The sequence below is a fragment of the Crocuta crocuta genome, unplaced genomic scaffold (assembly GCF_008692635.1).
Source record: "Crocuta crocuta isolate KB4526 unplaced genomic scaffold, BGI_CrCroc_1.0 scaffold401, whole genome shotgun sequence".
NCBI lineage: Eukaryota > Metazoa > Chordata > Mammalia > Carnivora > Hyaenidae > Crocuta > Crocuta crocuta.
In genome coordinates, this window is record NW_027529449.1 from 570230 (window position 1) to 585655 (window position 15426).

General features: G+C 32.9%; 1 protein-coding gene across 1 annotated transcript in view; it reads right to left on the reverse strand.

The window, feature by feature from the left end:
* The window catches only part of GRIK2 (glutamate ionotropic receptor kainate type subunit 2), a 622787-nt gene that overhangs the window by 347860 nt on the left and 259501 nt on the right, over positions 1 to 15426 (reverse strand). Inside the window, exons 5-6 of the mRNA XM_077760692.1 lie at positions 12353 to 12406; positions 8675 to 8848 (exon numbers count right to left, since the gene is read on the reverse strand). Of these exons, the coding sequence (XP_077616818.1) occupies positions 8675 to 8848; positions 12353 to 12406 (228 nt within the window). The remainder of the gene's footprint in view (positions 1 to 8674; positions 8849 to 12352; positions 12407 to 15426) is intronic.

Sequence of the window (15426 nt, forward strand, 5' to 3'; positions counted from 1 at the left end):
GCATGACAAAACAATCTGCAATTTGTTATGTCACAGTAGCAAAGAAGGAAAATTTGTTAAAATTTCACAGGCATACTGAGTTTAAAATTAATAAAATCTACAACTAAATATGTTACATATTTAAACATAAATATTTCATAAATAGGTTACTATTTAATTTAAAATCTATCAAAATCTTATATATATTTAGTATACTGAGGTGATATATTATAAACCATAATTATCCTAATAACATTGCAGCCATTAACATTGTCTTTCTAATAGATAAATCAGGATATGGCTTACCTTTTATAATATCTAAAAATAATATAAATATATGTAAATATTAATAATAAACATTGTATATATTTATATTATTTTTATATAAGACAGATACAAATATAATTATTTAAATGGAAACTATGTCAATATTTATTATTTAAAATTTTGGGGTGCCTGGCTCAGTCAGAAGAGCATACAACTCTTGAAATGAGGGTTTCAAGTTTGAGCTTCATGTTGGATGTAGATATTATAAATAAATAATAAAAATTAAAAATGGCCTGCCTGGGGCGCCTGGGTGGCTTAGTCTGTTAAGCGTCCGACTTTCGCTTAGGTCATGANGTCAGAATCTTACTTTTTCATGAATTCGAGCCTTCACGGACTCTCCTGACAACACGGAGCCTGCTTGAGATTCTTCTCTCTCTGCCCCTCCCCTGCTTGCACTCTGTCTCTCTCAAAATAAATAAACTTAAAAAAATTTTTTTAAATATTAAAACTTTATTTTATTTGAAGACTGTAGTGAGACCAAGGTATCTTTATCTGGTATTGCATTTCAATATCTTTAATATAAATTCCAAAATTATAAAAATAATAAATAAAATTCCTAAAATAAATTCCTAAAATTATGAATAAAATGGAATAATACAAAAAATAGTTTTGATAGTAGTCATCACTAGTCTACTCCCCTGCAGTCCATACCTTATTTCTAAATACAGAAGGTAGCTTAGCTCCATATATTGTATTCTGAATGTGAACAAGTAGTCAAAAAATGTTTTGTGCATTGTAGAATAGATCTTCTCTCCTTTTTATTCTAGAAATATATCCAATGAAGAGAAAGTACTATTGTTTATAGCAATTGCTAATCTTCATTAGTCAGAATGTTTCTGTAGTCCATTATGAATTTCTATCTGAGTAATAATATTTCTTGTTATTTATATGCCTCAGTGCCATCTCTTCCTGTTTTTTAAATAATTTCAACCACTATTTCATTCTGGCTTTAACTATTCCAAATTCCTACATGTTAAATGTTACATGTCTATAATTGTCTATTAATTAAACAATATGTAAAAATTTTATCACAGCTTTTCTCCCATTGTTTCCCAATCCACTTTCCTCTAATTCAGGACAGCGAATATTATGTCAAAGTTGCTGTTAGCCCCTTTCTAACCAGAATGTCTGCTCTAGTGAAATAATCTATTGCTTATTTTCTTAGACACTCCATATTCCCTTTATAGTATACAGTGTACTTGCTTTTCTTATACCATTTGTGATTGATTATACCTATATATAACTATATAGCTATTAAATATAAAATAAAAAGCTGGGGAAAGTTGTGAACAGAAATGTATTAATACATTACAAGTCTGTATTGTAAAGCACTTAGATTAGTGCTTTAAAGGTAAAATTTGCTCTTGAGGATAAAAAGGGTAAAAATCTGATTCAGCCTTACTCTTTCTAAGTGAAAAGTTTAAAAATTAGCCTAAAAATAACATGATTATGAAGGAAATGATTCATTGCAACCGCCATTTTTCACGTAAGGAACAATTACTTAAAATGGAAACACCAACTCTTTACCAGCTTTAGATAAATGCTGATTATTTAATCTGTCAATGAGCAAAGGCAATTAAATGGAATGTTGTATGTTAATGAAACAATGGAGGTTGTTAGGTCATCTCAATTATTTATATTCAGATTTAACTTGCAGCCTAGTACATCATGGAAGATTAATAGGTATATAAAATGAAGAAATATAGTGCCATTCTGTTATTCATGCCACAAACTCCATATTCTTTTACTATTCATTAAATCAATCATATACAAATGTAATGAATGTTGTGCTTATGAGTTCATAACATACTCCAAAATATCTTATAAAAATATTTCTGCTATCTTGATTATAATATAGACTTCCAAATATTTCTTCTCTGGTAAATACAAGAATAAAACTAGCAGTTATATTGATAAATATTGTTAAATGTTACACATTTTTCAGCAAAATATTAAGAATCTATGCAAAACTACTGGTAAATATATGTTTGTCTCTTGCTATCACAAAATAGCATGGAAAACAAGGAATTTTAACAATAATTTGAAGGAAGACTTAGGAAACTAAAGCAATTAAAGAAACACAAAATTAGGAAGAAGTCAACATAGTTTGAATATGATTCTTGTACTGACAGAGATGTGAGATGTGATCAGTAAGACACTATCTTCTAATTTTGTCAGTTTCCTAATCTCTGTGAGGAAATAAATGCATTGTCTTCAGCATCAAATTTTGAATGCCTAGTATCAAGCCCAGAATACACAGCATACACACAATTAAAATTGATCAAAGAGAAAGCAATTAATTTATTATTTTGCTACTTTTTATTCCTTTGCTGTTTTAGTGGGATATAAGATAAAATCAACATTTTCAAAATGCCTTTATTGATTAAAAAATGAGGAGTTAGTTTGGTCCATTGTCTGGTAAATTCTTATATTCTCTTTTCAACTGAATCAAAGAAAATAGCTACAGCTAATTAAGCAGACAGCAGCCAAGACGGGCTTGTAGTTCTAGGAGTAAATGAATGCCTGCCTGGTCATACTTCATTTCTCTGTGGCTCTACTTTCTGAAGGTAAATCTTTGTACAGTAGCAGAGTGATCACTACTGCCCCCTTCATATATAAGCTAACTCCCTGCTGTGAACCGGGTATACATTTATCTTTAAAGTTAATCAAATGATGAAAGAAATTATAAAATTTTTGCTCTATTGTCTATTGTTATAAAGAAATAATTTTTAGGACACTGGAACTTAAATACATAAAGACTCACCTCTCTTATAAACATTTTCACTCTTTTGTAAAAGAGAAGGGAAACTACTTTTCTAAGTCACTAAACTTTCACTATTTAATCAAAAATGTTTCTAAGCTTTTGCCTTTTAACATATTTTTCTAACAAGTATTTGATATTAGCCTAATTTTATTTTCTAAATGATTAGATATCTCAATAAAGTATAAGTATGCAAACTTACAAAAAGCTCCCCAGAGCATATGTGGGAAAACGAGAGAACCCTGTGATAGCTGTGATGAGAACACAGCTATCATGTGATTAGAATAAATTAACACACACATTTATTCAGTGAGCCAGTCCTTCCTTCATTATAAACATCCCCTTGCACCAAACACTTAGCTAGTACAGGGCATTCAAAGATAAGGAAACCTACTTCTTGCCTCCAAAGAGTTACAGTCTTTTGGAAAAGAGATGTGAAGACAAACNAATGCACCAAACACTTAGCTAGTACAGGGCATATAAACACTTGCACCAAACACTTAGCTAGTACAGGGCATTCAAAGATAAGGAAACCTACTTCTTGCCTCCAAAGAGTTACAGTCTTTTGGAAAAGAGATGTGAAGACAAACAAAAGTATCAGAGCTAAATTTCAACACGGCATTAAACAAAATGTACATAAGTGAAATATCACAGGTAAAAAATCACAAAAACAGATGACCTGAAAATTAGAGCACAATGAGGAAGAGGCCATACATTCAGACAATGGGAGCACCCCGTTGAGAGATGAGGAGGACCCAGCATTGCAGTGAGATGGGTGCCTTCAAAGAGCAGGGAGCAGACAAAGAAAAGACTGGACAAGCAGCAGAAGCCAGATCATTGAGGGCCTTGCAGGTTTGGCTAATGAGTTGAAACTTCATCTAGTAAATGACAAGGAGTCATGAGCAATGTTCACACTAGAAAGAAGGTAAATGTAGGGGAGAGATATTAGGACTGGGACTTCAGTGAGGAGGCTATTACAAGAGGCAGAAGAGAGATCACGGGTTCTTAACTAAGGTGTGGGTCTAGTGGGGGAAAGAAAAAGGTAGTGAAGAAAGATATGGGACAGTAGGTTTGACAGTGTTTGATGACGGTTTAGGTGTGAAGACAGGGGGAAGGAAATGGAGACAGTAGTTAGTATTTAGAGTTTGTATTTCCAAAATAGTAATCTTCCTATAGTAATCCAAATAATATAGCCAACCAACACAATCATTATTGATTTGTGTTTTAAATTAATATTATCAAGGAATATGTGTGGTGCTATACATCAACATAAGGAAAAATGGTACTTTTAAGCTACCAGATGAAAATAGGTCCATTAGTACTCATATGCATACTCATGATGGCGGTACTGGGAAAATCATCTTGGACATAGCTGTTTAAAACTAACCTTGAGGTATTTCTACTTGATTTCATTTTCCTGAATTGAGATTGCTGCAAACTCAATATATCAATAATAACTACAACCATTGTCAGCTCTGAGGGGTTCAAGAAAATGAATCCCTGTCCTTTGAGAACCGTGCTTACTTAGAGAAGGCAGATGTCTGGGCAGAAGACTGGAAACTATGTCATCTGACTAGCAGTAAAGAACAGATCCACTTAGGGCACGTCCACACTCCTAGGAGCATGGAAACATAAATACTCAGCAGAGAATGCACAATAGAGAAAGGTTTTTTCTTTTCATTTTTTAAATGTTTTTATTTCTTTCTGAGAGAGAAAGAGAGAGAGTATGAGCAGGGGAGGGTCAGAGAGGGAGGGAGACACAGAATCTGAAGCAGGCTCCAGGCTCTGAGCTAGCTGTCAGCACAGAGCCCAGACACGGGGCTTGAACTCACTGACTGCAAGATCATGACCTGTACTGAAGTGGGATGCTTAACTCACTGAGCCACCCAGGCACCCAGAGAAAGGTTTTTATAGTAAGGGCTCACGTCTGGGGAGAAGTCTATCTAGCACATTGACTGGATGGCAGTGTGTGGGCATTGGAGGAAGTGTGAGAAAGGTGACATGAGTTTAAAAAACCAAAAACCTCTAATGTGTGAAGGGTTGGGCTTCCTTTTTCATATCCACCTTAAAGAGATTGGGCTTCGATGTACTGGGTGACTTGGTTTCTTGGCTGGGTTTGTAACAAATGAAGATAAACATTTTACTGAGCTGATGACATTAATATCTTTATTATGATGACCCCAAACTTTAGAAGAAAACACAACTACAGGAGAAATAGTCTTGTATTCAATAATCATTTAGCAGATAAACACTTGACCCAGGGGTCAATTAAGATGCTAACTCAATCAGAAAAATTCTTATGAATCCAATTCATTGTTTCCTTTTATAGTTCAACATGGAGAAAGAATTTGAAAGTCTAAGCACTATGATCTTACATACTGACAAATGACTATGATACTGATAATAATAGGTCTTGCTCCAAGCACTAGGGACTTTGCTGATAATCTCATTTCTTTATGGTACCATAGGGAGAAAAAAGAACAAGAGATATATAAACACTGAAATCTCATGAATTGACTGAAAGGAGCGTTGCCAACACCACAATGCCAGGCTATAATTCTTTTCTTTTCTAACTAGGCTCCTCTTAATTTTCCCAACTCCACTCATGGTGGAAATAGCCTATTTATTTCCTTTTCTAAACATTTAATGAATGGAAAAATGCTTAAAATACGATATTAAATGAAAAAAATACCCATGCAAGTCATAAATATACATTTTTTATGCAGATCTTATACTGGTTTTATTTTTATAATAATCATACACTATTTATAATTAAGAATTAATGTATGTAATTAAAATATTTTACATATCATATTTTTGTTACTATATAATGGTATATAATGAGAAGATTTTAAAAGATATTATCATTTTCCAAAAGGGAATTTTTAAAAAGTAATCAATCTGTATCCATTTTGGAAGACATCTTTATTTTACAGCAAACTTCATGTCTACTTCCAAAATAGTTTCTTTTCCATGCTCTATTTATAAATATAATAAAATAATTAGCTGGTACACATTTTTAGGTAAGAAATATTGTTCCAAAAGGACTCACATAAGTACATTTATCTTCAGCTCACTCATTTAAAAAAGATTTTCATTTTTAAATCTCCAGTTTTTGGGTGAAATCTTTGTATTTGCAGCAACTTAAAAATATATAAATGAAAAGGCAATTATCTCTTATATGTGAACATTTTTGATTCTGTCTTATTTAGTATGCCACCTGGAGAGCATTTCATGACTATAGGAAATGTAAGAGTGTTGGCATTGAATATTCGTCTAAAGACTTCAAAATCCATAGCCTATACACAAGGCCTAGAATTTTCAATAAATAGGCTAATTTTCTCATTTTCTTACCGTGCATTTTCATTCTATCACTTATCCATTCCTACCAAATCACCAGCCAGCTCAGAAGGACAGAATTGAGAAAGCAGGGATTCATAGCTAGATTAAAAAAAAAAAAAGAATCCAGACCTGTATTCCTCCTAACACCCTGTCTTTCTGTTCTATCTTCTGAAAGTTAATAAGATTAATTCTCTCCAAGAGACTCTGCCTTCCTGGACGACAGGAAATTAATACCCTTTCCTTTGTATTTATCTGTCTTCCAATAGTCCTTACAAGTTATTTACAAGTTAGAACTTTGTTTCAGAGGATGGCATGTAGAGTCATACAGGGAATCATATAGAAATATAGAGAATAACTAAGTAAAACTGGATAATTTTTCTGATTTTGATAGATAAAGCAGAACACCAATTCTTGGACATATTAGTAGAAGTCTTAGAGTTAAATGTTAAGTAAAAGTCTTAAAATTGCCATATTATTTATCGATTTACTTTCCTTAAAATATTCAAAAATGGCTTTGAGTAACAAATAATAAGATATCCATCCTGAAGTTTAAGAATGATAAAGTTAGCTAAAAACCATATAGGGATGAAAATATGTTCGTGATTAAAAAGACAATAAAAAATTAGCATATATTTTAGTTTAAAAATAACATTATCTCATTAAGTTCCAAAAGTTTGACTCAACAACTTCAAACTGAGAAGAAAGCATAATATTTGTCATTTATTAAGGTTGTATTTATTTTTAAGGATATACTTTAGTGAAAAAATATCTTCATTTCAAAGTTATTTAGATATTTTCCTCCCAATAAAGTTTCTCAAATATATCTTAGGTTAATACCAAAATACTAGAATAAGTCAACTATCTCTATTTTTATATAAAAGAGTGATATTCTCCTTATATTATTTCTTTAAAAAATTATGTGAATATAAGATATCTTCAAATTCTAGGAGGTTGTTTTTCTCAAAAAAACAAACCCCTTTTTCCCCTTCAGAATTTTGGTACCATGAGGGTAATTAATGTTTTCATTCTCTATGAAGATCCTCAATTTGTATTGCTGAATATTCTTTTAAGGAAAAAATAATCACATTTTTACCTTTATTTTGCTACAACATTAAAAATACACTTTGAATCCCCCATTGAAGCAATTAATGGAAAAATTATAATCATAATAGAAAAAGCTTTTCCACACATCAGGATAGAGAGTGTTATGCTTATAAAATTTCCATTTAGGCTGACACTTAATAAAAGCAGGTTGTAATGACCTAGGAAATATACAGATTGCCAGAGTGCTTAGCTATTTCCCAAACTGTAGCTATTATTTGGTCTATAGAAAACAGATTTAATGAAAATGTATCAGACATTTATAATTTGTTTAAATAGAATAGTATAAAAATAGTGTATTATAAAGCTACCTGGTCTTATAAGGTAACCAGTACTTACATTTGGCTATTGAGCACTTGTGAGACTGGTCACAACCAGTCTGAATTAGTATGTATGGTGTCAAATACACAACAACTTTCAAAGACTTGGCAAAAGAAAATGAAAAATATCTGCCATAATTTTTCTATTGATTATCTGTTCAAATAATAGTTTTTAATATAACCAACTAAATGACAAAAATGAGTAACAGTGATTTTTACTTTTGTTGTTTGTGTTTTTAACATAGCTATCAGAAAATTTTCTATATGTGTCTTGCCTTAGATTTTCACTGACAGAAGTGGTACAAATAGCTAAACTTCTACAAGAATGCACCCTTCTTTACAGTTTATGTATAAATCCAGTTTCTAGGTATATTCAAGGACTTGAAAATAATAACTGTGATTATTGGTTGGTCTTGACCCTTAAAGAGTGAATAACTCAAAGGACATTTTAGTGTGATGTAGGTCGTCTATATGATATCAGAAACCAATATGATGAAGAATAATCATGTATGGGTAGTTAAGATCAAAGGATAACTATTAGGTTAACATCTTCTTTTCAGTCTCTAATTTATCCTATATATGACATCCATTAATCTTGGAGATATCTCTACATTGTAGATATGCTAACTATAGTTGTAATGTCTTTTGAGATACTTGTATACAAGTACAAATTTGCCATATAAAATTAATTTAGAAAATTATAATAGAATTATTTGCTATTGTAATTCTGACAGCATGCCTTTAATGTCAACCAATTAAACCCAAGTTTGTAGGCTGAAGACTTAATAATTTGTACAATATCACTTAAAAACACACAATCTGATGTTTAAGTGGAAATTCATACCGTCATAAATCCATCCAGCAAACCTGAATCGGGTTTCGGAGGTGCCTGCAACCGTTCCATTGACCACTTTTCAATGATGGAGGAGACTTGTGTATTTTCTGTATTTAATATTCTGAACCCTGTCATGTTAACACCACTGTATCGGTAGGGCTCTACATCAAGAGCAAAGAGGTCCTGAAAGACAAATTTCCTTGTGTTATTATCAACAGAGTATATTCACAAACATGTATAATTAAAGTAGTCGATTATTCTTACCTCCCTTAGAACAGTTAACACTATTTTAATTGTTTCACAAATTATATGAACTATCACCAATCACCAAGATTTAAATAGGTTATTTTCATGCTTTGCCAATGCAAATATATATATTCTGGATAAATATTTATGCATAAATCATCTTCTAATTCCACCAGTGAAACAACAGGCTTTTCTAAAACCTACACTTAAGATTTGCATAACTTGTCTTTTCCATTTAAGGATAGCTTGCCCTTAAATTTTATGCCTGAACATTTTATTTTTAACTGACTAGATTTTTTTTTTCTATGCTCTGCTTCCTTGACTGGTTATACAACTTTTGGTTTTGTCTTGTTTTTGTTTGTTTGTTTGTTTGACTGATTTTTAAGAAACAGTTTATGAAACATGGCTTCTAACAAAAATTATGTTAAAGCTGAGAGAAAAAAGTGAACAAAACTGGCGTTTTTGGTTGTGGGACCCTTGCAGTTCCTTTGTTTTATGCTCTATCCAATGAGTTCACCATAAGAAACACTTTGGATTTTGGCTGCCAGTTCCAGAAGGTAGTGAATGTTCTGGCTTTGCCTTTGGTTTTCCCGGGAGAGAGGGGACAAAGCATCCAGAAGAGCTGGATGTCACCATGAGAACCTGCAGCATGTGCCACCTTTGCCCTCTTTACAGCTGGCATTAATCCTTAGATATTACAGACAATATTGGGAACCAGGGTAAGAATAATGCCATTGGTCCTACATGCACCCTGCCTTGAATTCATACAGCCAAATAGGACACAAAATAGGATTAAAATTTAGTGGAGAGCAGTTGATATTGATCTGAACTGTGCTCTGTGCTATGAAAAATATAAGGTATTTTTTTAGGTTTTTATTTTTCAACATTTGCAATCTAGCCAAGGACACACACACACACACACACACACACACACACACAAACACACACGGACAAAAGAGTAGAAGTGATAAGTGTAATGAGTCAGAAGCAAGATGGATAACTTTCAATTTTTAGAGTCAAAAATAACTCCATATCAGAGGGGACCTAAACTGCCATTAAAGAATGGCGAGGCTTTTGGTAGGCAAAAGGAAAAAGGATGTCATTCAAAGTGTCAGTAAAGGCACCAAAATTAGAAAACATAAAACCTATTCAGGAGACTGATCTAGATCAGTTTTTCTATAAAAGAGAATTCATGAAGGAAAATATCAACAAAAGAAAAAAGGAAAGTTAGGTTAAAATTAAATTTAAAAACAGCCTTCAATTATAGGCTAATGACTTCTATAATCCTAAATTCATTTTCCTTTTTTTTAATTTTGTTTTCCTTATTAAGGGATATTTTGATTTCTCTAAAATCTTATGATTATGGTGGAACTTAGTTATAACTGCATTGAAATAAAATTTGCTGATGAGTAAAGGCTTCTAGTCCCTCTCCTGCAGCCTATCATTAAGTTTCTTAGAGGCTGCAAGAAGTAGCCTGGTGGGAAGTAATATAGAGATACAGCAGAGTTAACCATAGTATTTGCCAGTAAAATACAAACCACTGTGTGAAGATTCTCTATTGGAGGAGAGTTGTTACTACAGTAAGCTATTGTAATTAACTACATTTTAGTGATTTGATCTGATAGCTTCAAGACTCCTAAAACCACGGAGACCAATTGGAAGACTTTTGAGTTAACAGAAAACATTGGTTAAACTGGTCATTGTGGGAATGAAGACACAAACTAGAGACAGTATAGAGGAAACAACAGTGGAACTTTGCTGGTGATGTAGGAGTCAGACAATGGAAGCTTTGAAAGCAGTCAGAAGAGGGGTCAATTTAGAGGACAATACATTAAGGTTTAAATTATTTGAGATTATCTTAATGTGACAACAGTTAGACTTGTTCTGTAATGTAGCAATATACAACAATTCAGGACTCTTACAAATGGACATTTAGATTTCATTTCAACAAAGGTAATAATTGAAGCTCTTACATGCATACTAGTTCTGAAGAAAATAACTAAAGAGGAAAAAGGGAAATAGGATAAGTCTCAAACTTGGAGATACTGTCAAATTTTGGCGATAGGTAATAAAGGGGAATAGAATATGCCACCCTTAAATATGCCACTTTGGCATGTGGATTACTTTATCTGAAGGCAACCAAGACCCAGCAGATTCAGGAAAACTTTTATGTCTATTTTAACCACCAAAAAGAATTTACATAGGGGGTCTGTACCAGAAAAAGAGCTATTAATAGAGATAACTTTTTTTTTAAATCTGAAAGATCTATCTGTACAGCAGGGCAAACTTCTAATTACCAAATACCTGCTCTTTCTATTGGTCTGTGAATTACCCTCCTCCCCTTTGAAGCCTCAGGCTCTTATCTCATTTTTTAGGTTCAATTATCTGACCTGACATTGAGTCTCATATCTTTGGGGCTCCTGATGTATGAAATTAAATTTGTTTTATTTTCTCCCGTTAATCTGTTTTTATGTCAGTTTAATTATTAGAACAGCCAAAGAACCTAGAAGGGAAGGAGGACAAATTTTCCACCCCTACAGCAGGAAAGAATTAGTGTTAGACCGTCATTTAACAGAGGAAAGAAAATTGGGATAACATATTAATAAAGATAGAGGACCAAGAGTAAGTAGATTTGGCAAAAAGGTGAGGTCAGGTTTTCATGCATAGTAAGGAAAAACTGTGTGGTAGCTCTTTAAAGACAAAATGTGAAGGTGACATTCAATTGCTGTTGCAAATTAAATCATATTGACTAAAAAATCCAACTAAAAGTAGGCATAAACAGGATAGAAAATTTAATCTACTAAAAGAGTGTTTCAATAAATCTGTTTTTTGTAAAGTAAACAGAACTGAGATAACAACATAAAAATTTATGCTTTTCTTTTTTTTTCCAAAGGGTGTTTTTTTTTTTTTAACTTTTTTTTATTTCTAGGAGAGAGAGAGAGAGAGACAGCGTGAGCAGGGGAGGGTCAGAGAGAGAGGGAGTCACAGACTGAAACAGGCTCCAGGCTCTGAGCTGGCAGTCAGCACAGAGCCCGATGCGGGGCTCGAACCCACGAACCGCAAGATCATGACCTAAGCGAAAGTCGGACGCTTAACCGACTAAGCCACCCAGGCGCCCCAAATTTATGCTTTTCTAAAACACTGATTTCTTAGCAAACTAATTTTGAAATCTATAATATTCTGAAAGTCCTCTAAAGAAATATATAAGTAAGATATAACATTTTGAACTGATATCTGAAATAAAATTATTTCAAAATCATCAGCTTCCCATCAAGAATTATTAGTTCCCTGTGATGATTAATTCCTCCTGGGTTTAATCAAAATAAAATAAACTACAAAAGTGCCAGTCATTACTTCTCACTCAAAAATCCATTTTCCATTCCAAAAAGTTATAGCAATAAAATTTAGAGCATTATCTTCATGCTTTAATAAATTACTTACCAGAGTGGTAAAGATATAATGATAGTATTCTGTCATCATTCCCATAGCTAATGCCTAAAAAGTAAAAAATAAAAGTATTAATATTTAAGGTATAACTTATATGAAATATTTCAATAAGAGAACAAAATAGGGTATAATGGAGAATTAGGCAATGAAAACTTAGGCTATAATATTCAGGTTACATTAAAACTGGGTCAAAAGAAATATTTTCTCCATAGTTAAGGAAGATTAGTGGTTACTGAAGGAATTTCTGAACCAATTCTCTCCATAGAGTAGTTATTAGTTGAAAGTTTGCAACTGTAAAGCTTATGGCTTTACATATTAAAAGAGGCACTAAATTTGAAACAAACCTGAAATTAGCACATCTTAGTTCATTATATTTGTAATGTCTCCACTACAAATATCCTAAGGAGGAACACCATTTTATTTTGATGAACACTATTACTCGATTAGGAAAAAAAATGTTGGCAAAGTGCAACGCCAATAGGATTTTTAAAGTACTTTGGAGACTTTCTTTAGTAATGAAACAACTGTAAATCACCACTGTTCTTCAAAAAGTACAGATGAAAAAAATGTTTTTACTTTTACTAACAGACCAGTTACAAATTACTGTTTTATTTCATACTTCTACAGTCCTTGTCAATTATAGACTATTAATCTTATGGACTTTTGGGGGCACCTAGGTGGCTCAGTCGGTTAAGCATCCGACTGCGGCTCAAGTCATGATCTTGCAGTTCGTGGGTTCGAGCCCCGCATTAGGTTCTGTGCTGGCCCCTCAGAGCCTGGAGCCTGTTTCAGATTCTGTGTCTCCCTGTCTCTCTGCCCCCTCCCCTGCTCATTCTCGATCTCAAAAATAAATAAACTATAAAAAAAAAATACACCTTTTGGATTAGAACTTCCAGTCATAGAACTGTCAATTCCTCCTTTGAAAAGGAGAACACTTTTTGAAATAGCTGTATATCAATGAACAGTAGTTGGTGATGATAATTGAAAAATGATGCATTTTTGAACTGAATGAAGAGCTCTTAGAAACAAGTATCCTCAGGTGCATCTAATACTCTTCCATAAAATACTAACTGCATAAATTCATTTGCTAAGCTACACCCTGCGTATTCTATGTTCATTGATAGGTGTTAACCAGTTAGCTAAAATAAAATTTGTATACATAGAAGTGAACTACTCACTTAAGAAAGAGTAGATTTGGGGAACATTTTGGGAACATATAAAATACACTTTTCTAAAAGGAAGAAATATTTGTTAATGAAAGGCAGCATCAAAAATTTGAGCAAAGGAAAGGACTTTAGATATTATGATATTGTGATTGATAATAAAAATACATATTTGGTCTTCATTTGTGAACTCCCCCCTGCCCAACCACACAAACACAATGGAATTCGGTGCACAACACTTAGGAACCAAATTATCAAATAATATTTCCTGAATGAATAAAGATTGTGTGAGCCAATAATGCTCTGATGAAGTATGAATCTTAATCAAAGTAAGAAAAAATTTCTCTTATTAAAAGTTTATAAGATGATCTTTGTAGAAGGTATTCATTATACTCAATGGATATGTATCGAAGGTTTCTCAACTCCAGAACTACATAATGACCGTTCAACACTATCCTTATCTATAGTTTTTACTTATCAACTCAACAGGTACAGAAATATAGATAAAGATAATTGAAAGAAACAGCACTTCAGATGTACAACTATAAATAGCATATAATGCCCAAAATGTGTTAGGTACTATTCTAAGGACATTGCACATTTTGATCAATTTAAGTCTTGTAGAGGCTAAAAACAAGCAGATTCAAGATGGGTCACTTTGGCATGAAGATTATTCTGAGCTGAACACGAATGATATGCTGCAGGCTCAGGAGAAACTTTTGCCCCTCCCTTAATGACATAGAAAGGCCTACATCAGGGCTCTTTCCTAGAATAAGGGTTATTAGCAGAGATCAATTTTATGAGTGATCCATCAGTATGGCAGGCCAAACATCTAATTATCAAACATCTGCTCTTCTTATTGCCCTGTGAATTACATTCCTTTCCTGTAAAGTCCTCCCTCTCCTTAGTTCATCATATGCATATATACATATATATCTCATTTTGCCCAATTTATTATGGAATTTCCACATCTGTGTGGATTCCCTGTATGTACACTATTAAATTTGCTTTTCTTCTGTTAATCTCTTTCCTGTCAATTTGATTCTTAGTCCAGCTAGACAGACCCTTGAAGGGGAAGAAATTCTTGCTTCCTGATAGCCTCATTAAAAACTTTATGAGATAGATCCTATTATTATACTTATTTTACAAATGAGGAAACTAGGACATACTAACAATGAATAAATTGGCCAAAAAATTGAGATAGTGAGTAAACATGAACTCTAGGTCTCTAATTCTTGGAGTTTGGATACAGGGCATAATATGTCATTTTATAAAATGGTATATTTTATATTCCCAAAGATGTAGATCCACTGTAGGATCTATGTAATTTCAACTTTTTGCCTGTTTTTACCTAGATAGTTTGAAAACCCAGGCATCATCATCTCAAGCCAGTACTGAAAATTGTATTTTGGAGGTAGGGATGAAAGGGATTAGGGAGATAGAGATGGGGATAATGTAGGACTGTTTATGCCTTTCATTGACCTTCCTTCAGCCTTCGATTCTGAAAATAAGAATCAATTATGGACTATGAAGTGTGATCTAAATAGAAAAGTTTAGTTATTTTTGATTACCTACACTGTAACATTAACGAAAGAAAGAAAGAAAGAAAGAAAGAAAGAAAGAAAGAAAGAAAGAAAGAAAGAAAGAAAGAAAGAAAGAAAGAAATGGGTATCTCTTTTGAAAGATAAGTTAATAATTTTCAGTGGAATTAAAAAAAAAGAACTTTATAGAGATTGCTTTGAGACAACAGGCTTGAACAATGGAAACTTGATCAAGGCAATGAGGCTCAAAGAGTGGCTCAAAGTGACCACCTGGCTGAATACAGATAGGCTCATCAGGCAACCCACCTCAAAATATCCATAGGCCCTAACTAACCAACAGGCTACTTACAAGTAGACACAGATT